This window comes from Squalius cephalus (genome assembly GCF_949319135.1).
Source record: "Squalius cephalus genome assembly, chromosome: 22".
NCBI lineage: Eukaryota > Metazoa > Chordata > Actinopteri > Cypriniformes > Leuciscidae > Squalius > Squalius cephalus.
In genome coordinates this window covers 7,021,403-7,046,468 of record NC_137143.1, presented here as the reverse complement: position 1 = coordinate 7,046,468, position 25,066 = coordinate 7,021,403, and the positions used below count along the sequence as shown (strand labels likewise).

General features: G+C 40.4%; 1 protein-coding gene across 2 annotated transcripts; it reads right to left on the bottom strand.

Moving 5' to 3' along the window:
- Nucleotides 1-890: 890 nt before the first annotated feature.
- On the bottom strand, nt 891-22,504 carry slc1a6 (solute carrier family 1 member 6). 2 transcript variants are annotated; one of them, XM_079857663.1, is made up of 10 exons: nt 22,282-22,504; nt 12,564-12,821; nt 12,339-12,476; nt 11,524-11,731; nt 11,394-11,436; nt 9,892-10,205; nt 7,873-8,106; nt 5,193-5,387; nt 4,884-5,018; nt 891-2,280 (listed from the first exon to the last, which is right to left on the bottom strand). In XM_079857663.1, the coding sequence occupies exons 2-10, from the start codon at nt 12,778-12,780 to the stop codon at nt 2,082-2,084; spliced, it is 1,683 nt and encodes a 560-aa protein (XP_079713789.1). In that variant the 5' UTR covers nt 12,781-12,821; nt 22,282-22,504; the 3' UTR covers nt 891-2,081. The 2 variants fall into 2 exon arrangements, with proteins under 2 accessions (XP_079713789.1, XP_079713788.1); XM_079857662.1 differs by lacking the exon at nt 22,282-22,504 and adding an exon at nt 21,754-21,972.
- Nucleotides 22,505-25,066: the final 2,562 nt, after the last annotated feature.

The following is a 25,066-nucleotide window of genomic DNA, read 5'->3' as shown; positions in this document are numbered from 1 at the left end:
AGTCAGTGCAAGTTGTTTTCAGTAAATATAGCTCAATAATGCATTTTAGTCTGGGACTATAGTCTACTGTAGAAAATGCTGTATACTGTTACTAAAAATAAAGCTTTTTCTGATTATGTTAGCCACTTGAAAAAATAGTGTTGTCTGATTTAATTTTGTGGAACAAATATGTTCCTCAGGGTAAATCAAGAAAACTAGAGATTCAAACAATAAGCCTAAGCTTGAGCTATACAACAATTAGTTTTCTGTAGATAAATGTCTCCAAACAGTTGCTCATCTGTCTAATAAAACACATAATATATTAAAGCATCTTTGGTGTTTCCATGGTTTCTACGGAAGTAAAAGACTAATTTTACACTTTACACTGATTAAAATTAATGTTTTCTCTGGATTTAAACATTGTCGGAATCATTTGGGATCATGAAAGTACACAAGTCAACAAAATATATAACAATGTTCTAGTGGTTTTTGGATATTTTAACCCAAAAATCTTTCAAATTGTGCCTTTAAGGGAACTTCTGTTTGAACAATGTGATCAAAAGGGTAAAAAAAAAAAAAAGATCAAGGAAGGGGAGACATCAAACATCATCATTCTAAGCCTAATTTGATACCGAAAAGTCGGACTGCCCCTGACTAACTGCGAGTGGGTCATACTAGAACTTAAGACACTGTCTTAACATAATGGCAATGTTTATGCAACCGGCCTTCTATTATCAAAGTGACTATTTATTCATTTCTATTAACATGATATGAATGTGAAAGTAGTTTTCAAAATTCCTGAATCCTACTACTACACACCACCAGAGGATGCTGTTTTGTGAGTGTTATATACTGGCATTTGCTAACAGTGGAAAACTGTATGTGTGGTTTGTAGTGACAAGACAAACACTGTAAAATGAGAATTTTTATTCCTGAGACATTTATTCATCTTAACACTTTCCAGAATTTAAAATAGCAAAAAATTCAAGCCAAAATATGTCCACAATATACCACTACCTCAAAATAACTTTACAAACAAAATTGTACCATATATTGTTATATAAATACTTATAAGAAATATTAAACAACATAACACCATTTTCACATTCTGTAGTTTGCATTTAATAATCTCTACTAAAAGTATAAATATACTGTTTCTCAAAACCCAGTGAGGATTGTGAAGTGAATCCGTAATGCCAATACTGAACTGTATTGTGAGAGTGTGAGAGTAAACTGTTATGAAACCTTTGGGGACTGTAGTAAAGATTCAAGTATTTCACACAGACACAGCTGCAATATGGGCAGCACGATCTGGGCATTTTTATAAAGCAGGCACACAGACTTCAAATATAAATAAAACAACCGGCGTAGCACAACACAAACTGGCTGGAGAACCAGAACACACTAAATAATCATAGATTAACAGCCACATTCCACCACAAAACAAAAATCTGATTCTTTATAAACCATCATTCTCCTGCTTAAGCTATCAAGAATAGATGTTACTAAAAGCCATTCTTAAGGGGGAAATTATTTACTTCACAGTCTATCACGTAGCAGTGAGTAAAGCAAATGCTAAATCCATTAAAGAAACATTACATTATACAAATAGTTGATTACAATATCATATAAACATCTACAAAAATGACATCATTTATAAGTTAGATAACAGTAATAACATCAAAGTAACTCAAAAAGGTTCCCTTTGTCTCTACATACATCTATGAGTTTGGCATTGTGTGTATGAGGTAATGTAGCTTAAACGTCTGAAAGACATTGTGAAATAATGCTGGTTTAATGACATCAACTCTAAAACAATATTCATACAAATTACAAAGACCTCAATGTTTTTAACAGTCTCAAATTAGCATCATAAAACTAGCATAGTGTTCTTTAATTGGGTGCTACTTTGCCTTGGATGTCATTTTTTTCTAAATAAATAAAAGTACTGATGGATAAAACGTTGGACTGGCATGTTACATTCTCAACATACTCATATGGCTGTCTTATTTCCAACATTTTTTTCTGCCAGTTCTGATTTTCAGAAGAAAATGTTCTCTATAACAGTGCTTAAGGTGTGAACTATAACAATATGAGAATTATTACATGGTGGTTTCACTGTTGCGATGCTTGAGAGAGTCATTCTCTTGACAAATCAGCTGATATGGCTTTTCATTCTCCTCAATCACAGAGTTGTTGATTTCTACATCTTGGTTCTGAAGTTCCTGTCGTGACAGATGCTCAACAATCCCAGCACCAAATGAATCTCCCAGCACATTGGTGGTGGTCCTGAGTCGATCCCTGAAAAACCACACCAAATATTTATATTAAAGCCTTTTTTACACCTTTTTATATTTTCTGAAAACTGTGAGTGGTGCTTGCTGTGTAAAACTCGTCAACACAATGCTGGAGTGTTGCAGGTGTTTGTCACAGTGTTGCTGCAATGCAAGAGCTAAGGTGTTCTGAGTGATTTTCATAATGTTGTTATGCAGTTCCTAGGGTGTAGTGGGTGATTGCTAAGGTGATGCTAGGTGGTTACTTGCTGTACTTACTGTTTAGCACTTACTGTTACTGCTAAGGCGTTGTGGGTGGTTGCCAAGGTGTTGCTACGTAGTTGCTAGTGTATTTTGGGTGGTTGCCAAGGTGTTGCTATGCAGTTGCTAGGTTGTTGTGGTTGGTTGCCAAAGTGTTTTATGCAGTTGTTGGTGTGTTGATAGGGTTTTGATTTGTAAATGGTAAGGTGTTTTATGTTGCTATGTAGTTTCTATGGTGTTATGGGTGGTTTCCAAAGTGGTGTTTAGGGTGTTGCTATCCTATGTTATGCTAAGGTATTCTGAATGGTTTTTAGCATGTTGCTAGGGTGTAGGGATAGTTGACAGGATTTTGCTATGTGGGTGATAAGGTGTTCTTAGTGGTATTTGGCATGTTATGTAGTTTTTAAGGTGTTATGGGTGGTTGCTAGGGTGTTGCTATGCAGATGCTAAAGTGTTTTTATTTATTTTTTGGCATGGGTGTTGGAGTGGTTGCTAGGATGTTGCTATGCAAATGTTAAGGGATTCTGAGTGGTTTTTGGCATGATGTTATTTTATTTATTTACTTTTATTTATACAATTTAGAATTACAGGGACAATGCACATTAATAAACATTTATGTCAATGTGCCAGTTTAGCCAACTTGGCTAATTTTCAACTGTAGTCCCTGGGCAGGTGTAATGTCAGATAAAATACATTAAAACAAATCAACAATACTTATACATACAGTACACCACATTTCATAAGAACATTAAAACAAGGACAGCAAAACATAAAACATAAAACAAGGCAAAACACGCTTCAGGTGATTTGAAATAGCTACAAAGTATGGGCACACACTTGATTGTTTTTTGGCAAGCCATGTAAAATTTTATAGACAAGACAAGCATCTGTAAATTTGATGCAATTATATCCCAGGTCATTAAATTATGTTTTTTTAGGCAGTAACAGAGGTGATAGGTATTTGGCTTCCTATCAAGCACCTTGGAAGCTTGAGGGTAAAGTAGCTGCACAGGTTTAAGAGTTGTACTGGAGGCTTGTGCCCAGCTAGTCAGACTGTATGACAGATATGGCATGATCATGGCATTAAAATATATAGTAGCTGCCTTTGTAGTTAGACAATTTCTGATATGACGGAAATTTGACAAGTTGAATTTTACTGTATTTTTTTACCTTTTTAATTTGTTTTTTAAATGTTAGATTAGAATAAATTATTAGATATTTTAAATCAGATACCGCTGACAGCTGAAATATTGGGTGTGGGATTTTCTGTTGACCTCTTTGTGAAAAACATACAAGCGGTTTTCCTTAATTATTAAGCCATTGCATGACATCGGCCGTAACTGCCGTGAGCTTAAATGCTGCTTGCTGCTTGCTCGGTGCATGTACATAAATGACAGTATCGTCTGCATATATTTGAATTTCAGAACTCATTGCGTACAGTGGGAAGATCATTTATGTACTGTATAGGCTAAACAACAGGGGCCCTAAAATTGATCCCTGAGGTACACCAATATCACAACTGATGGCCGATGACACCTCATCATTTATCTTGACCCTCTGTTCTCTGCCTTCCAAATAGGACTGCATCCATTTAATAATATTGGGGGAGACGTTGAACATTAAGAGCTTTTTGAGTAGTACACCATGGTCCACAGTGTCAAAAGCTTTCTTTAGGTCTAAGAATATGGCCCCAACAACTCCCCCTTTATCTAATTTAGCTTTCACATTCTCCAGGAAAAAGCAGTTTGCAGTTTCCGTTGAATGGTTGGATCTAAAACCAAACTGCATAGGATGCAATCTGAAAGGGCTGTTGTTGAGGTGGCTAGTAAGTTCTACTACATATCTTTCAATTGCCTTTGACACGATAGGTACTATGCTAAACAGTTATACTGTTGCTATGGTGTTGTGGATGGTTGCCAAGATGTTACCTAGGTGGTTTCTAGGGTGATTAAGTGTAGTGCTTCAAGTCAAACAAGTCCACATCTCTATGAATCTCTGGACCTTTAGAGATGTCTTGGGTCCCTTCGTCAATGCAAGTACATAGCATTTTTTAGCCTGTTTTTTTTTTTTTTTTTTTTTTTTATATCACACCTATTCTCAACACATAATTTGTGGCATCATTTATGTCTGATGCACAAGAGCCTGACTAGTTATGTGACAAAGTTTAATACTTGAATCAGTCGCTGAAGAGAAACATTCAATGTTTTCAATTCAGTGTTAAGTATTATGGAAGCACAATATGAAAGTGGAATGTGTCAATGCTGCTAACACTCCTTCAGATTAGCATTCTGCATTATGTATCAATAACCTTTGAAAGAGTGCTTTCTACTGGAGCCGCATGCTTCAACGTGACATTTGAGAGAGACTCACAGGAACCAGTCCACTGCGATGATCAGTGTAATGTCCTCTGTGGGCAGTCCCACCGATGTCAATACTATCACCATAGTAACCAGCCCAGCCTGAGGGATGCCTGCTGCTCCGATGCTAGCGGCAGTCGCCGTAATACTGAAAGAAACATGAGAGCTTTTTAATTTGGAAAAAGTTTCGGTTTTTTGGAAAATAGCTCATAGGAGATGTTGTTGGCAAGAAGAATATTGGCAAAGTACAAATGTTTTGCAAAATGGATGAGAAGAGATAAACACTCCTTCAGTACCTGTACATGTGCTTGCCAAAACTAACCTGATGGTGAGGATCTGGCCAAAGTTCAGGTCCATGTCATTGACCTGTGCGATAAAAATGGCCGCCACTGCCTCATACAGAGCTGTGCCATCCATGTTGATTGTGGCTCCAACTGGTAGCACAAAACGTGTCACTCGTTTGTCCACATGGTTGTTTTCTTCAAGACAACGGAAAGTGATGGGCAGGGTGGCAGAGCTGAGAAAGACAAGAAAATAATAAAACCATAGTAGCATGTGCTGTTAAAACTAAAGGTGGCAATTCAAATCTATTCAGGTGTGTATAGGTATCACAGACTATGATGACACGTTTCCACAGTTAACATTGTAAATTTAGTTCCCTTTCTGTCTGTCACTTTCGACATTGTGTCGAAATACCAACACTAGGGATCTCCCTTGAGACATATTCAGAAAAGGCCAATGGAATTGACGTGTGGAATTTGCATGCCAAATAAGTCTGGCCAGCTTGCACATACACTTCAGCTTTGTTCTTCGGCACCTAAGCCAGCAACTCTTGATACTAAAGAGAAGCAATTTTCATTCTCCTCTGCAAGAAACGGTTTCAGCTGGATCATCAGCGTAGAACAGCAGACTCTCTCCAGTGTGCAGAGAGCTCACCTGGGTGCATAAGCGATGTTCTGAAAGAGGCAATTTCCTTATTAAAAGAGCGAATTCCTCTAAAAGAGCTACACGCGGATCGTGTTTTTAAATATGCCGTTCCGGGCGTGCTCTTCTGGTTGCGGGGGATTTCTCTCTCCCGTGTCCTTCGTGGATGCTTCATGCTCTCACTCATGCTCATTGGGCATGCTCATTGGGACTTTGTGGTCGTAAATCTCATTCTTTAACAAAAAGCAGAGATCCTCAGCTGATTTCCCGTCTTGGTCCTGAAGGCGATCTGAGGGCTACAATGAGAGAGCTGCTGCCGGGTCAGTCCCCGTGAGCATCTCATGCTCAGTCCCCTGGTCGATTTTCCGGATGAGTTTGGTGGCTCACCCTCAGGCCAGCTTCATTTCTCTTTTGGAGCTCGAAAGGAAGATGTAGTGTCACTCACAGCATCGGAGGTTATGCCTTTCGACGCAGATGACTCTTCGGGCGTGAGGCTGATGCAGAGTTGGCAGCCATGCTTTCCAAGGCAGCCGTGAGCATAAGACTTAAGTGGTCTCCACTGCCCTGTCCTGAGTGCACGCGGGTGGATGATTGGTTCCTGGGGTCGGAGTGGAACGCTCCGGTTCCACCATGCTCCACCCCGGTTCCATTTTCCCGGAAGTGCAAGAGGAGATCTCGAAGTCGTGGAAGGCACTTTTCTCTGTCAGAACAAGCTTCACAGGCACCTCCATCCTCACTACCTTCGATGGTGGGGTGGCGCACGGGTACTAGGACGTTCCCCAGGTGGAGCGTGCAATTGTGGTGCTTTTATGCCCGCAAAATGCCACCACCTGGCGGAATCGGCTGAGGCATGGTCTCTCATGGCGAGGGCTTACAATGCTACTCGCCAGGCCGCTTCTGCCCTGCATGCTATGGTCATCCTGCAGGTCTATCAGGCCAAAGCACTTAAAGATCTGCATGAGGGTAGTCCTGAACCAGAGGTAATGCAGGAACTGCGCTCGGCCACCGACTATGAATAAGGGGATAAACATAAGAGCGAGAGTTTCCCTGGGTGCATCAGAGGCAATTTCTTTAGGCAGATTGCGTTTTTTTAAAGATGCTGTTCCGGCCGTGCTCTTTCTGGCTCACGTGTCCTTCATGGATGCTTCATGCTCTCACTGCGAGAGCATGCCCATTGGGACGTTGAGGTCGCAAATCTCGTTCTTTTACAAGAAGCAGATCTCTCAGCTTATTCCCGCCTTGGTCCTGAAGGCGATCTGAGGGCCACAATGAGAGAGCTGCTGCCGGGTCAGTCCCTGCGAGTCTTCATAAGGGGAAGGCTGTCTCCAAGCAATGAATGGCCCACTGGATTGTGGATGCCATTCTCTGGGCTTATATGGCCCAGGATATACGGGAGTGAGGGCACACTCCACCAGGAGTATCGCAACCACATCTGCTCTAGCAAACGGTTCTTCATTAGCAGTCATATGTAGAGCTCCAGGCGGGACTACACCCAACACTATTGCAAGATTTTATAATCTATCATTGGAAACAGTTTTGTCTCGTCTTAGGTAATAGCATGCTTGCATTAGCACCTCTCCCCTCCCTGAGGTGATAACATGAACTTTTTAGGTCCAGTCTGAGTTTCCCTTAAATGGTAAACCCTGAACCCATTTTCAGATGAGCCCATGTAATCTGGCTAGTGCACCATATGTAGTTGTTCCCTAATGGTGACCCTATACAATGTATTATTTCACTGTTCAATTTCCCCTTCGGTGAATCCAGTGTTTTCCCCTGGCCGGAGCTACAGTAGCTCTGTCACCAGTCGCTGTAAAGCAGGTAGTCTCTCCATCGTCAGGTGGAGCCCACCACAGGGTGAGTCCATAGGATGTATTTTCCACATATTAACCTACTAACCCAACTAAAATTATATTGTATATATTATCAAATTTTATTATAATAAAATGTAAAAAAAATATGGCTTATACATCTTGCACTATACAAAAAAATGCTATCTATAATCTATAGAAAATCCTAAATACTACCTACATCTGATTACCAATAGATATAGCAAATATTTTATTTACACAGGTGGTTACCTGGATGAGGTGCCAAAAGCGGTGATCAGAGCCTGTAGAAGCCCAGCAATAAAAGTGAAAGGGTTCTTCTTGGTCACCACAAAGAAGAGCAGAGGTAGAACGAACAGGCCGTGGATGAGTAGCCCGACAATGACAGATACCGTGTACATCCCTAATTGTCCGCCAACCTGAGCAAGGTCTTTCATCTCTACAATCTTCCCTGCAATCAGGAAGAGGATACCCACCGGAGCGTACCTGCTCAACAGAGGTCAGATGTGACAGACATTTTACAGCAATAATAGTAGCTTCTGCATACATGCATCAATAAATAGAGCCTTTAAATCCAAGCTATTGTGATGAAATTTAAATCCAAAATATATTAAAGATTTGCATTTCTATATTAAAATAATTCCTCCTACTCCAGCCTATGACAAATACTTTATCTGAAAGCCGATTTCCACCACAGTTTCAAAAATATGAATCTATAAATCATAATAAAAAAGTAATCTGTCAGCCATAATAAAGTGTCTCAAAATTATGACTTAGCATCTTATTACATTGAGAAGAAATTTCTCATAATAATGATTGTTAATAATAATGAGATCCTTTCTCATTATGAAATGACACTTCATATGAACCTTCAAAATAAACATTATTATCAGTTAATATGTCATCATATAATTTAGAACAAATCTCATAATGATATAGTTTCTCAATATAAAATTAGACATTATCATAATAATAACTTGTGTGTAATAATGAGAAGAGAGATTGTTTAATTTACAGAATCATATTTCTTAGTCAACTGCGGCAGAAAAAGAAAAAGTGGAAAAAAATGGAAATTTATTTATATATATTTATATATACCAAGTTCTTAGAAAAGTTTAATTCAGGTGTCAGGTTTTTTTAAAAACTTTATACCATTTTAAGTTCCTTGAATATACAGTAGTGGCCAAAAGTGATGTCCGGACATCTTCACTCTTATTCAAATCTTATTACAAATGTGTTAAAGATTATCTAAGCATATTGCATAGTTGTGCTCGGAGTCAATTGTTTAATTTGTGATAAAGCAATGAAACATGCCAAATTATTGCGGACATACTTTTTGGCAGGCTGTCATAAAAAGGATTTATGAACACATTCAAAAACAAGAGAGAACCAAAAAAGAAACTTTAATAACTAAATATGTAGTCAGTGTATGCTTTGTATTCTTGACAAATAATTTTGTCAGAGAAATACCTTAACCATAGTCAGTGTTTAGTTCTTCCCTCATATTTAAAACATAAAAATATGAAATAATTTCCTCATATTTTGATAGTTTCATCAAACTTGTAGATACATTCAAAACAAATACAACCTCGGAACATCACTTTTGACCACAACTGTGTGTCAGTGTACACATCTTAATCATTATCTGCAAGCAAAATATATTATTCAAGTTTTTACAAATATTATGAATTATCAGTTCACACCACATGACATTTTACAACCTGAACACACCTTGCCATGCCACAAAAAGGTAAAATGATCTGGCAATTTAAAAGACATTGAAATTGACACACAGTCATGAGGGTCTGCAGGGGTCCTCTCTATTATATGTTTCTGCTTGTTGATTGGGCCACATCACTTTGTTGGTCACACCACATGACTTTAATTTGGTGAAAACGGTTTTCAAATATTAATAAGCAGTGAAACATTTTTGTTAAAATATATATATTTTTAAAATTATAATAAATGATTATACCAAATTACCTAGTAAGGTTTTTTTTTTCAAGAATTTCATTATTTTTCTTCATTATGATATTAAGATAGTTGTGAAGTAATACTGAAATTTTAATTTATGGTCTCCAAAAAATTCTAAAATAAACCTTTGAAGAGGTTCATTCCAGTCATTATATCTATGAATTGCATTTTTATTGTTTAAAAAAAAAAAAAAACATTTGATAGCATCATGTCATTGAATCTTAAATGACTTACTCACTGTTGTCAGGGCCATCATAATTTATATAGGTTATCAGAACATCATAATTGGACACTAACCAGATAATGATGGCCACCAAGCGCATTATGGCTTCGTTCAGGCAGTCAAAGAAATCCCGGAGAGCCTGGCCCTGCTGTTTCATGTTTCCAATCACTAATCCGAAGCACATGGAGAAGATCACCAACCCCAAGGCATTCACCCCATTTGAGGAACCTGAGACAGGAACCACCTCTTCCACCGTCTCCTGGATGGTCTGCAGGATTGTGCTGAAGTTGGATACTTGGCTGAGATCTGTAGAGTTGATGCTGTCTGTCGCATTGACCATGATGGTGACATTTTTTGTCAGCACAGTTTTCTTGTATAGTGTTTTGTACTGCAAGAAAAATGGGTGATTAGTAATAACTGTTACATGCAGGGCCTGAAGTTAACTTTTTTGACCACCAGCCACTGTGGCAGGTGGATTTAAAAATCCACCCGCCACAGTGACTTTTTACCAGCCAGTTTTTTTTTTTTTTTTTGCCTCATAAAAGGTGAAAAAAAAGGAACTGCACAAACATTTGTTCTTTAACTTGTAAGAATACACATTTAAGTGCTGTCAAGTTATTAACGAGATCCATACAAGTAATAATAACTCTTAGAATACAGATATAGACCGAGTGCAGCTCGTAGGCTATGTAAACAAATCACACGCGGCTGTGTTGATCGCTGGGCAGCTGTTAGTTACAGCGTTCAGGAACCGTTATGTTGCGTTCGCACCGGACGCGAATAGCGCGTCAGGCGCGAATTTAGACGCATATTCGCGTTTGGTGCGTATGGCTGACTTCGTTTAAATGTCAAATAACAACAGTTGCAAAAAAAAAAAACAAAAAAAAAAAAAAAAACGCAAAGACCCAGCCGCTTTAGTTACTGTTGCTATGTCCGACAAGCTACACCGCGCTCACGCCAAACCATGATCTCACGCAATGAAAAACACATCGCGCAGCAGAGAGGAGGACACTGACAACACGCTGACAGACAAGACAGTCCTGGTTACTTTTGATTTTAAACAAAGTATCAACGTTAAAATTTGGTCATTTTTAAAGAAATTTAGACAATACCGTTTTTGTGGCTCTGTAATGTGTCTTTACAGATCGCTGTGGTGCCTGCTTGTGAACCGATCATCTCTTCTTTCTAGTTAATTTATAGCATAAAATAAACATGAATGAACATAAGAAGGAATGAAGTTTTAACTGCGGAAAGATGTCAGTAGGTCTACTCAGTACACTCCGTTTTTTCAAGTTCAAATCATCCAACGTTTAACTCTCCTGACTGCTTTGTCGACAAAAAAAAAAAAGGCGGATTCGGCGGATTATGATTGGCCAGATCGCCGTCAATCAAACTCCCCGCGAAGGGTCGATTCTCATTGGCTACCTGCCAATGTGGCAGGTAGATTGACAGTGTTACCCGCCAATTGCAGAATTCACCCGCATTTGGCGTGTGGTCGGGTGTTAATTTCAGGCCCTGATAAATGAGTAGAGGCACTTTAATGTTATGGAAATGTATTAGGAGAGGATTTACAAACCTGTTTGAAGCAGGCTTCAATTAAATTTGGTGGAAACATATTTCTGTAGAAACAACAAGAAAAAATCAGATCCCATAACATCTTATAAATAAACAAGGATTTCAACAGTCAAACGAAACTTTCTCCCAACCTTATGAGGTCCAGAAACGCATCAGTGGCCTGCACTGGCTCAATGCTGCCACTAGAGGCCACTGGCCTATCCCTGCTGCCTTTACCCGGCCTGATAATAATCACCATGACAATACCGATGAAAACTGCTATAAACGTAGTCACCATGTAGTACACAATGGCCCGGATTCCCATCTTCCCAGAAGCCTTGCTGTCCAAAGAGGAAATTCCTGCACAAAAACATGAAGAACCAAGACACAAAGGATCTGTGGTTGAGCATTTCTATTGAAATTACAATAAAACACCAATGTTTCTGCTCAAGAACTGGTCAATGTTAATTTTTAAATATACTTAATGTAGTACAGATAATTAAATATATATATATATATATATATATAGCTGTCATATACACTAATCATTAAAAAAAATAACAAAATAAAAAAGTCTCTTATGCTCTCCAAGGCTGTATTTATTTGATCAAAAATACCAACAGCATTTATTTGAAATAGAAATCTTCAGTAACATTATAATTGTCTTTACTGTCACTTTTGATCAAGTATTAATTTCTTTTTTTTTTCTTTTTTCTTTTTGACCTCAAACTTTTGAACAGCAGTCTATATTATATATTTTTAAACATTTGAAGATGTAGCCTATTTATTAACAACAGTTAATGTGTTATTAATGAACATAAATAAACAATTAACCTAAATTAATAAATGCTTTAAAATTGTTGTTCATTCGTAATTCATGACACCTAATGCATTAACTAATGTAAAGGAATTTAAAGTGTTCGCGAATTGTCTGCAAAGATTGAAGTGATGTGTTTTGCAGGTGCACCTGTGACAAGACTGGAGACGATGAGGGGTAGAACAAGCATTTGAAGCATCCTCATCAGCAGCTCTCCAGGGAAAGAGAAATACTTCACCTCCCTGATGGACAGGTTATGAGGTCTCAGGGCAAAACCCAGCACCACCCCTACATACAGTTAAACAGAAAGAAATTTAAAATGAAACGTCTGTTAACCCTTTCATACTTTACACTTCCCTCCCTTTTCCCTTTTACCTAAAGCCACAGCAGCCACTGTGAAGATTACAAACGCGTTCCTACGCAGGAATGTCTTTACGCTGTCTCGTGTGATGCACCCCATCTTTCGCCTACTTCCTGACATCTGCTTCTGTAATACTCGGCACAGACGGTGGAGCCCCTCCTCAGCACGCTGTGGCTTCTCAGAATCTTCACTCAGAAACAGGCTGGTACTGTTTGGAGGCTTCTCATTCATAATCAGCTCTAATACATGGTCCAAGAGTGTTTCATGGGAAACTGTGGCAGAACATTGAGGAGAATTATATCATGGATAAAATTATTTTTTTGTGACTTGCAATGTTTCATGACTTAAAGTTCACCATTTCTCAAAGAGTGTCTGTTCCCTGATTGCAGGAATGAGAAGTTTTGGCAATCTGATGACACTAGGGGTCGCACTTGGGAGCCCCAAACAGTTAAATTTGCATGCCACTCCCCAAGACATATGAGTATAAAAGGAGATGGATTATATCCATTTATTCAGGTGTGTGCAGAGGAGCCGAGATAGTGTCATGGCCATTTAAGCAGTAGTTCAGTGTTGTGGCAGGAGGGACAAAAAGTCTCATTCCCTCCATCAGGGAACGAAGGATAAAATTGTAAACAAGATGTTCCCTAACTGTCAGTCACTTCAACGTTGTGTCGATGTGATGACACTAGGGGTCCCTATAAGAAACGGCACAACTAGCTGAACTGTGTTATGAGGTTTGGCGGTGCATATGCAGGCAGGCTGCTGTGTACCTAATATCAGGTGCATCAGACCACGTCGTAACTTTTCTATGCAGGAAAAAAAAAAAAAGGGCACTGCAGAGACCATATCCTGCCTGAAGGGAGGTTTACATGTAGAGAATACATCACATGGACTTACCAATAGGAAGTACCACATGTGGAAAGAAGTCTCTATGGTGGGTTCTGCCTGGCTAGGGAGAAACTCAACACCCATAGCAACTAGAGACAGCACGAGGCTAAATGGAAGACACAGAGTTTATCAACAGGGAAACCGAACAGTGGAAAATACAACATATGGGATTACCAACAGGGAATCAGTGCATATGGAGCACCCAATCGAAGTACAAGGGCTCACCTAAAAGGGGGTGTACCGCAAGTAATGGGCTTGGCGGCGAAGACCTCTGCCGAAATCAGCTACAGATGAGTACTGGAGAATAGGAGGGCTTCCAGGGTTCGCCAGACACAGGGAACTCTCATGGACAAAAAGCCCAAGTTATCACTTCAAGGAAGAGAAAATCGCTGTATGCAAGCGATACACACTGCCAGTAGAATTGACAGCCCTAAGCAATTCTCTGGAGAGTGTGGGCACTCTCACGTCACACGTGACAGCCTGGCAGTCTGTGTCAGCTCCAGAATGGGTGATTCACACCATAATGAAGGGCTACAGACTTCAGTTTGCCAGAAAACCTCCACGTTTCAGCAGAGTTATCTTTTATCAGATAGAAGAGAGCTCCGCTCACATTCTGAAAGAAGAGATCTGTTCTGGTCGAGCAGAAAGGGGCGGTGTGAGTGGTACCTCCACATCGATGTCATCTGGGTTTTTACTCCCGTTATTTCCTGATTCCAAAGAAGGGCGGTTTGCTTCGTCTTATTCTGGATCTCAGAGTGTTGAACAAACATTTGAGGAAATACAATTTGAGAATGTTAACCCACAGCGTTCTCTCTCGTGCAGTAAAACAGAATGATTGGTTCACATCGATCGATCTGAAAGATGCTTTTTTCCACATAAGCATTTATCCTCCTCACGGGAAGTTTCTTTGTTACACCTTCCAAGGCATATGTTACGAGTTCACAGTGCTTACATTTGGGCTCGCACTCAGTCCAAGAGTGTTTTGTCTGTGTGCAGAGGCAGGGTTAGCGCCACTGAGATTAGCGGGGCTCAAAATCCTGACATACTTAGACAATTGGCTGATTATAGCCGTTTTGAGAGCCTGTGTGCTCACTCACATCACAGCGCTCGGCTTCAGAGTAAATGTGAGCAAAAGCAATTTCACTCCCGCTAAAAAAGTATTTTTTTCTGGTTCTGGAGCTGAATTCAGTTACAATGCAAGAGCACATTCTCTCCGTAATGAATTGCCTCTCACAATTCAGAGAAGGAGTGAGAGTACATTATTGCGCATGTCTCAGGCTACAGGGTATTATGGCTGCGGCTATACATGTCCTGCCTTTGGGGCTTCTGAGAATGAGGGTGTTCATGAGGTGGGTTTTATCTCTTCATCTCAGCCCTTTACGCAATCTCCGGCGCTCTGTAACAGTGTGCACAGCAGCGCTGCGCCACTGGAGGAATGCAGAGTTTTACGCACATGGGACCCCTCTCAGGGCAATTATGCTGCAATTATGCAATAACAGCCACGAAAGAGGGCAGAACAGTGAATGGTGTGTGGCCAAGCACACTTCACTCAGCCCATATAAATCATTTAGATTTCATCACTGTGTGGAAGGCTCTAAATCATTTTCTGCCTCGCTTGCAGGGGCATCATGTGCTGGTGCGCTGCGACAACACGACAGCGGTAGCACATTTCAACCGCCAGGGGGAGATGCGCTCCTCCAAGCTACTTGCTCTCGCTCACAGGCTGTTAGTATGGAGAAGGCGGCACTTTCTGTCATTACGGGCGACCCATGTCCCGGGCATACTGAACAGGGGCGCCGCAGACCTCTTGTCAAGGGGAAACCCTCTCTACGGGGACTGGCACCTCCATCCTCAGATAGTGGGTCTACTATGGAGGAGGTTCGGTCAGGCAACCGTAGATCTCTTCGCCTCGCGCGAAAACGCCCATTGTCCTACGTTCTTCTCGCTACGGGACGAGGATTCCCTCCTCGGCGTGGACGCACTGGCCCATCCGTGGCCCAACGTGCTGCTCTACACATTTCCTCCCCTTTGCCTCATAACGACCAACTCTGGCCAGGGTGAGAGAACAGAGCTTGCTCACAGACCTGTCCCAAGCAAATGGGGAAATTTACCAGCTGCACCCAGACAGGGTGCCCCTCTGTGCCTGGCCCGTGAGAGGGCCAACTTAAACACATTGGGGCTCCCTCCACGTGTTGTCGCCACCATTCAGTGTGCCAGAGCCTCTTCTACACTGTCGCTATAAGATTGTAAGTGGCGTGTGTTCGAAAAGTGGTGGGAAGGGCGACGGTTAACATCATATTAGTGCTCAATCACTGATATTTTATGCTTTTTGCAGGACCTTATGGATGGTGGAAGATCCTTTTCTACTATTAAGGTCTATTTAGCGGCTATCACTGCATGTCATGTGGGGTTCGACGGCACTACAGTGGGGCAGCATCCCCTTAGTCGTAGATTTATGAAGGGCGCGCGCCGCTCTCTTCCAGTCACCAAAAGAGCAGTTCCTGAGTGGGACCTCTCCATGGTGCTAGGAGGCATTGTCTCAACAGCTGTTTGAGCCCCTGGGAAATATTTCCCTTAAGCTTCTGTCTTTCAAGACAGCTCTGCTCCTGGCCTTGGCATCAGCCAAACGTGTCAGTGATTTGCATGCACTCTCTGTTCATACCTTGTGCACTAAATTGTCTCTCAGTGGAGATAAAGTTTTTCTCAGGCCCAACCCGGTCTTTATGCCAAAATGCTTCCCGGCATTCACGTGTGAGGTGATTGAGTTTTCCGCTTTTCACCTACCTCCTTTCTCCTCCACAGAGGATCAGAGGTTGAACGCTCTGTGTCCTCTACGTGCCCAGCGGGTTTACTTAGACAGGACCAGCTTGTTTAGAAAAAACGACCAGCTTTTCATCTAGTGGGCCCTCCCACACTCAGGGAACCCCATTTCCAAGCAACACCTCTCTCATTGGCTTGTGGAAGCTAAATCTTTGGCATATGAATCTAAGGGAGTGCAGCCTCAGAGCACACTCCACTAGGGGTATGGCTGCCTCATGGGCTCTGTTTAAGGGAGTTTCCATGCAGGACATATGTGCCGCTGCAAGCTGGGCCTCTCCCCATACATTTGTCAGATACTACCGGCTCGATATCACCAGAACGGCGGTAGCGCATTTTGTCCTGGGTGTGGGCTCTTCATAGCCTTGTGCTCTTAGGCCCTCTCTTTAAGCCTGGGCTGCATAGCTGACATCACTAACCCAAAAATTTCATGAATGCATGTTACCACATGTTATTCTTTGTTGCCAGTGTGGCATCCTCACTTTGTGTGGTTTGCTATTTTGTGACGTGTCATGCACCACCTTTCCAGGTGACCGTCCTCTGGCTTTCAGGGCCTCATTGTAGTGTATTGGGCAATCAGGGAGTTGTCCATATCTCCCATAGGTGGAACTCGAACATGAGATAATGAAAGAGAACAATAGGTTACTTTTCGTAACCCCGGTTCTCTGAAACACCGAGTGGAGAGATCCACCAAGCTTGCCCCACTTGCTGCACGAGAAGCGAATATGCTCACTGAGGAAATATAGCGCGTACAAGTGTTTTATACAATTGGTAAGGGGCAGGTCAGCACTTGCAGCTGAGGCCTTGCTTGGCAGCAGAAGAACCGGGACAATGAGCAATTGAAGTGACTTCCTGTCTAAAAAAAGAAAGTCGTGACCGGGGAGCTCTCTGCACTTAACAGTGCATTCGGAAGAGAGATCACTGTAATGCGCTATGTACACCAGCAGATTAAGGTTTCCTTCTTTTTGCAGAGGTGAATAGAATGAGCGATTGCACCTGCAACCACTCTGCTCCGAAGATCAAACCTGAATGAATGGATGCAAGCCACCTCCTTTTATACCCATAAGTCCGGGGCAGTGGCATGCAAATTCCACTCGTCAATTCTCATTGGCCTTTTCTGAAGTATCAGAGGTGTTTGGAGCACCCAAGTGCGACCCCTAGTGTCATCACATCAACACAACATTTAAGTGACTGACAGATAGGGAATTATAATTAATGAAACTATGATGTAATATTCATGTAACCAACGTGCAAGCTACTCTACATCTTGAATTGATTAATTGGCGAAATATGAATCTGCAATTACAAGGTATGAACTTATAATAATAATAATGCATTACATTTATATAGCGCTTTTCTAGGTACTCAAAGTGCTTTACATAGAAGGGAGAATATCCTTAACCACCACCAATGTGCAGCATCCATTCTGATGATGCGACGGCAGCCATATTGCGCCAGAACGCCCACCACACACCAGCTTATTGGTGGAGAGGAGACAGAGTGATAGAGCCAATCAGTATTTATATGGGGATGATTAGGAGGCCATGATGGACAGAGGCCAATGGGCAAATTTGGCCAGGATGCCGGGGTTAAACCTAGGGTGGCCATACGTCCAGATTTTGGCCGGACAGTCCGGATTTTAAGCCCCCTGTCCGGCGTCCGGCGCAACCTCAAGCCATCATAGCCAAAGTCAGACACTCATTTGTCCTCCTTTTTGGAGTTGCATTGAATCTGCCTAAAAAAAACCCGCTCTAGAATCTTTATTGGGACGCAACAGCATAGCGTCTAATGCCGTAAGATCTCTGGTCAAACAAATGATTGGCTGAAAGCGATGTCAAATAAATATCTGATATATCATTGGTTAAAAACATAAACAAGCCTCCACGACGTGGAGTCCACGTGCTGGCTAAGTCATATCATAACCATAGACAGTATATAAACTGGACACAGCGACCCCATTGGATTCAATGGAGACAAGTGAAGTCAATTAGAAGCACTCACTTCCTGGGGGTCGAGCGTACTGCGCAGACTCAAACTGAGCTTGACGACGTAGATGTGACATGAGCAACCCGTCTGTCTTCTAGTAGCTGTGCCAAGAGAAATCTAAATCATTCCCTTCCGAAACTTGCAGAGACGGAGAGTGTGAGTAGGAGCTGTCCATGAGCTAGGAGCAGGAGCAACTTTTGCTAAGTTTTCTGATTAATTATTTTGTCATTTTGCCTCCACGTCCCCCCGATTGCCTGCGAGCTTCTCCTCATGTCCATACGGTAATCTCTCTACTGTGCGACAGAGAGTCGCGTGGTTATGACGCAATCGTTAGCCTATTTTTACAAAAACTGCTTCTACAGGGCCATAACGTAAGATACAAGGTAATGGAGCCTTTTATACATTTTCGTGTTTCTTTAGAAATAAATAATGGACAAATGGAGTCTTTAAACGCCTCAGATGTAAAGTTATTCGCTGTCAAAGTGATGCCAAAATGAATGGGAGTCAATGGAATGCTAACAGCAGGTGGGGGTCTGCTAATCAATGGCGGCGCCCGGGGAAGCTTCAATATTTTATGAAACCCTGCCCCCCTGATCATAACGTTAACATGCCAAAACGTCAGACCTCATTTAATCCGGAATGGACAAAAGAGCACGAATTTGGCCATGATGACCCTAGAGGTGCTGTTGTTGCCTGAGCTTCTGCAGAGGGTGAACTTCTTTGTTAAGAACTGAAATGTGTATATTTATGTTTCGTATTCATTATTTGTTTATTTATGTATTTCTGTTATTTCCAGAAGTCCAGAAATGTTATGTTTTCTGGCACTGTGCACTTTGCAAGATAGGTTCATCTCAGTGGTCAGTTTTTGAAACAGACATCACAATGTCTTGAATAAATACAAATACTGTGAACAAACACTTTTTTTTTGCCTCTTCTGTTACACATAGGTCTACATCAAGATATATCGTAGATCAAATTGTCTGGCAATGGATAGAGTAGGCTATTTCAGAATCACTGTATTATGATACCATCGATATGATAAACAAAATTGTATTGTAGTTGCGAGTACACCAGAGTCCTATGCAATTATTCTTGCCTCACTAAATGCCGCAAAGTGTCCTCCTTTTTGGTGTTATGGAAATGGCCACCCTAGTTAAACCCCTACTCTTTTTCTGAAGGACATCCTGGGATTTTTAATGACCACAGAGGGTCAGGACCTCAGTTTAATGTCTCATCCGAAGGACTTACAGTATTTTAGCAACCAAACGTGAAGAGTTGACGTTTTTTGGCCTCTTTTCCAAACAGCAAAAGCTTATAGTGACCATATAACTGTTAAGCACTTACTTTTTTTACTATTATGCTCACTTATAGGTTCATATTTTTGTTTATGGAGTCTACTAGAGTAGGTTTATATAATTTAATGTTAAAAAAAGGTTTTCATCCTCTGTATGAACGCTCTGTTTTATGGATAAAGGGAACTCTCCATACTTACCATAACGGGTATCAGCTCTGGAGGCTGTCTGAGGTGATGTAAATACTACTGTAACTACGTAAATAATTTTTGTCAGTTTTGCCATATCAGTTTGAGCCCGAGTCCGATTATGACAGTCAAGAAGAACAAACTGATCGACCTGAATCGACCTTTAATTTTTAAATTATACCTCTCTTACATTTCAGATGTGATGTTATAACTGTGACATTTCTCCATTAACACACTGACCTGCATCAAACTGCAAAAAAAACTATATTACACACTAAAGGAAAGGTAAAATATATATTTTTAAAGCATAGGTCCCCTTTAAACCTATATCACAAGACATGTCACAAGACATGACAATATTGGTTATGGTGAGACTTACAATGGAACCGAATGGGGACAATTAAACAAAGGACTTTTAAACTTTCAATTTGGCCTCTTTTCCCTAGCTATGATCGCATCCATATTCTCCTCTGCTTCCTCCTTGTTTTCAGCGCATATAAAAACCACAGTTGCCAAAGTGGGATTGATCTTGCTCTATTTTACCACTAACGCATGCTGATGCCATTTTATTCTTCTTTACTAACTTGCGTCGTAGCCTACGATTCAATAGGTGTCATCATCATACAGTCTACATACATGTCGTACCCAAGTTTATTAGATCCATGTCGTGCAGTGTAATTTGTAATAATCTTACAGGATTGCCAAAATTACACAGTCTGTAGCAGGCATTCGATTTTTATACGCATCTTGGTGTTTCCATCCAGCGATTTTTAAGCAATATCCCAAAATGCACACAAAAATAGGTAGAATGAAACATAGTGTCACGTTTTGTCTCAGTTTGAGTTGGATCTTTAATTAGTTTTTCATTATATTATTGTTTCCTGTTCTGTCTCCTTCGTTTGCATTTGTTACTGGCCATTCATTAATGTGATCCACCTATTTCTCTTTTCTTCGCTTTGTTAACGTTGGTATATATTATTGAGCCCGTTTTCTGTTAGTCTTGGTTCTGATTTTGTCTATGTAAGGTGGTTGTTTTGTTAGTGGTTTTGAGAATTCTGTGACGCTTGAGTATTTGATTATTTTGAGTTTGTTAATAAATGAAAGACTGCTGAGATAAGACCCTGCTCTCTTGCTGCAACCAGCCATGACACATAGCTAATGTGACTTTGTCTCTTCCAATTTTATGTCTTGTAGTTGCCTCTGTTTTTGTCACAACTGCCTTTTTTAATGTTTTACTCTGAGGCAGAAACACGTTTCAATATTTTGGACATGGTGTTAAAAATTGGAAAACCTTTACAGCAATCCTGTCAGGAATATAGCAAAGTTATGTGAAACTACTCATAAAGGAATTAGATCACTCAAAAAATTTAATTCTGTTATTGTTTACTCACCTTTATGTCATTCCAAACTCATATGGAATTGTTTTTTTTTTCAGTGTAACACAGTATGGGATGTTTATAAGAATGTCCATGTTGCTCTTTTCCAAACAATGCATGGATAGTGTGGCTGTCAAGCTCAACAACAACAAAAAAAGTATAATAAAAGTGATCTACTGTATATGACTTGTGTTTTATATTCCAAGTCTTCTAATTCTGAAAATCCTTTTTGTTCCAAGGGAAAAATAAATAATGTGGGTTTGAAACATGAGTAAACAATAAAAGAATTTTCATTTTGCCGGTGCATTATTGCTTTAAAACTCTGACCCTTGTCTTTCTAGAAAAATATCCTGCAATTATGGACTGGCTAACAAAAAAAAGAAAAAAGAAATCAAGCATCAAGATCATACAGACAACTGACACAAATCACTGCTTGTCTGATGTCAAAAGACGTTTGAAAAATAAAAATACACCTCATAGCACACGAAGAAGAAAAACTTTAGAAGAAGACCAATTTTAAATGTTTAGTAAATTGATTTAGTAAGACTGCGTGCTTAGTAAGTAGGCTAAACAATCACCCAGCAATTCCACTTCAATTACTTAAGAATATTTTCCTAATTAATCTACAGTATAAAACCTTGAGACGGGTTTACTCACCACTCATGGTTGCTCTGCAGTGGGTTAGTGCTGGAGATACTGGACTGAAGTGGCCACAGGTAAAGCTCAACTTGTGCCAAACACACATGAAACAGCTTATAATATGGCCTGACTCTCTCACCCTCCTGGTGACCCCATACTGAGAGACACTAGAGGTACACAACATACCTTTTGGCCTGATCTGGGGCCAGTTTTTTACTCCATTGATCCCTACTTGGTGGTCTGATCACTGATCTTAAATCAGCATAAATATTCACATCAACAAATACCCCAGGTGAGCACTACAAAGCTGACCCACACTAATCTTGCTCCCGTCCTTTCCACCGTCCAATAGTAAACTAAAAGATCATCACCTGATCACACCAGAACACCACACACTCAGGAGAAAACAGAGAACTGATGTTGTAGGCTCTTTGTGAACTTAACATGATAGGGTTTTTTTTATTAAAAAAAGAAGAAAGATATTATTTGATGCCTCATCCTAGCTCAGCTAAATTAATTTTTGCATTTTAAAAAAACACGACTTACCATTTCTCTGAGCTCTTCTGTTCTCCCGTGCGCGTTGTGGTAGCGTCGCGTGCAGCAGAAGCTGGAGACTCCGCGATATTCTGCCCTCACAACTGTTTAAAGAAGTGAAAACGGTTGAGATTTTGCGTGGGAAGAGAAGTTACGATTTTTTCCTGTGAGAACAACAAAAAAACGACCCACTGCCCGATAGCGCGAAGAATCAACACGTTAATGAAGTCTCATTGGGGGAGGCGTTTACTACTGAGTGTATGCAGCGACAACACCCACTGTGCGTGTATAATGATAGATTCGTGTAATGATGACTGTGACTGTTCAATATCAGTGAGACTTTGTCATCTAATAGTATCTAAAGGTATTGTATGCGAAATATAATCGTCATTAAATGATAAATAAAGTTGTATTTTAAATGAAAATGTTTTGTTGCACTGTAGTAGCCTACTGTATGAGAAAGAGACAAATATTCAGCGTATCTCATTACCATGACAACGTGATTGCTCGCACTTGTTCAGGTCCAGCCTTCATATCTGTGTGTGTGTGTGTGTGTGTGTGTGTGTGTGTGTGTGACCTTCTGCTCCGATCTACCCACTCACCACCTACACAGCGTCTTAGGTCTGTTGTACTGTAAACTCATCTCGCTCTTTTCCTTGCTTTCCCCAAGGAACCTCTAAGGAATCTGCCATTTCATACAGCACACGCAATAGGGGTTATATTAACTTTATTATTGTATTTTTGCATCCATACTTTCATAATAAATTATGTTGTGATATGGAACAGAGTGAAAGCCTTTTGTTAATTCTGTAAAAAAATATTTGCGTACAGAATACACATTTTTTTAGGAGCTAAGCACAAACTAAAGACACCATGGAAATGTATGGCAGTCTCAACATACCATATACAGTACACTGAAAAAAATATAAAAAATGGTTTCACGTTGAATAATTTGTGCTAATAATTCCCACAAAGTAGGCTATTTTTAACTTTAGTCACCATATTTGGTTGAATGTGTAATTTATTTGCCAAAGAAAATAATTTTCAAACAATTGGAGCAAGTGTTTTCAGATTGAACAGAAAATATTTTTAAGATGTCATCTTTTGAAATTATTCTGTACCCTAAAAAATAGTTTGTTCAATGAACTTAAATTAATGACAAAATGCCCACGCAATTAGTCTGTCCATCCAACAAGACTAAAAAAGGTTAATTTAAACAAATAATTTTTTGTTGAACCCACTTAAGATTTAAGTTCCTGTGTTAGGGAATAACTAGCAAATGCTTGTTAGCATGTTATAAAGACAAATATGTTCATTATTATTATTATTATTATACAGGTATGTAACATATGGGATAAGCAAGGAAGAAGAAACTAGTCTCAGTACTGGTATGAGCAAAGTTATTGCTAACTGAGTGAAGAAAGCAACACAGATCATGGTTGTGTCATGGTCATGTCTGTCCTCAATTCATTGTCTTGTGTTAACGTTTATTGTGAACGATTGTGTTGTATTGCCTGAGTTTGTGTTTCTTAAAAATAGAGTGGTGCAGGTATGACATAACTTCCCAAAGTCAATGGGATTTTGGTTAAATGGCTGAAATAAGGACAGTGATGAACAAAAGCTCAAGACACTTTCACATTCTATGAAATATAATACATCAGCATTACCCCATACTTGATTTTTTTTAGCTGTTATGTTTCTTGAAAAAGGCGGTTGCTAACAAGTGGCTAAATGGGACTACAGTGGCTGTCGAGGAGATTAAACGTCACCACGCTGAACAGGCAAGCTGAGTCCGCTTGTACAGCCTATCTATGATTATAATTGTGCTCTTATAAACTATTCTAACTCAAACGTTCTGGAAAACATTTTTAGATAAAAACTGAAAGAGTTGTCAGAATCTTAGTGATGGTGAAGTTGACGTCATGATGTAGTTCATTTATAGCCTACCTTTAGCTTTTTACTTCTGGTGACTGCATTTAGGCTTCAAAATTTATAAAGTTGTGTTCATATCTGAAAATGATCTTGATGGACAAAACGTGTACGTATCATAAACTTTTGTTGATCACAGAGCTTGTTTTTTGCGATAATCCAAAAGCCTATGGGAAAATCCTATTGGGTTTTGGTCGAGGGAACCAGTGTGATGCTAATTCCCTATTGGCCAGCAAAGTGATGTCATACCTGCACCACTCTATATCCTCATTCATTCCGCGTCACTCATTTTCCATTGGATCTTATATTCAAGTAACCCCATGACATAACACAAGACCAAAATACTGGAATATAACGGCAAATATTTAAACATGGATATCCCCACAGTCCATCTCCTCCTGCTGGAGATCGTTCCCTTGAGGATCACATGTGGGACTTTCTCGATCTGGTGTGCCTCACTCACTATCCCAACCACTCGCTTTGTGTTTTCTACCGCACCAAAGGCAAACCTGCCTGTGGATGGTCCTCGAGCTTCACCGAATATGAGTGGGTGCTGGTTCAAAACAACTCACCATTTACAGTCTGCATCATGAATGAGGACATCACCAGCCCCACTCCAGACCCAGAACCCAGTCAGCCAGCCATGCCCACCGCGGAAATGCCAGAGCTCACTGCTGACGATTAGCCCGATTAGCCATGAAAATTGAGCTGGAGCAATTGACAGAGGCTAATTTCATCCCGTTGGCCAAACCCAACGCGGAGTAAGTCAAGGTGTGTGAGCTCCCGTTGCTGGGGGCATTTTAGTGGAGTTTGAGGGTATGAATTGGAGCCATGCCCACAATCTCGCCACTGAGGTAAACAAATGTAT

What these genes read in the sequence shown, in the direction of transcription:
- slc1a6 (XM_079857662.1), bottom strand. Translation starts at nt 21,919, where the DNA reads ATGTTGTGTACCTCTAGTGTCTCTCAGTATGGGGTCACCAGGAGGGTG. An exon ending in AGTGGCTGCTGTGGCTTTAG is followed by an intron (nt 12,477 to 12,563) that starts GTAAAAGGGAAA and finishes AACTGTATGTAG; the next exon opens with GGGTGGTGCTGGGTTTTGCC. An exon ending in TTGGTGGCCATCATTATCTG is followed by an intron (nt 8,107 to 9,891) that starts GTTAGTGTCCAA and finishes TCTGTTGAGCAG; the next exon opens with GTACGCTCCGGTGGGTATCC.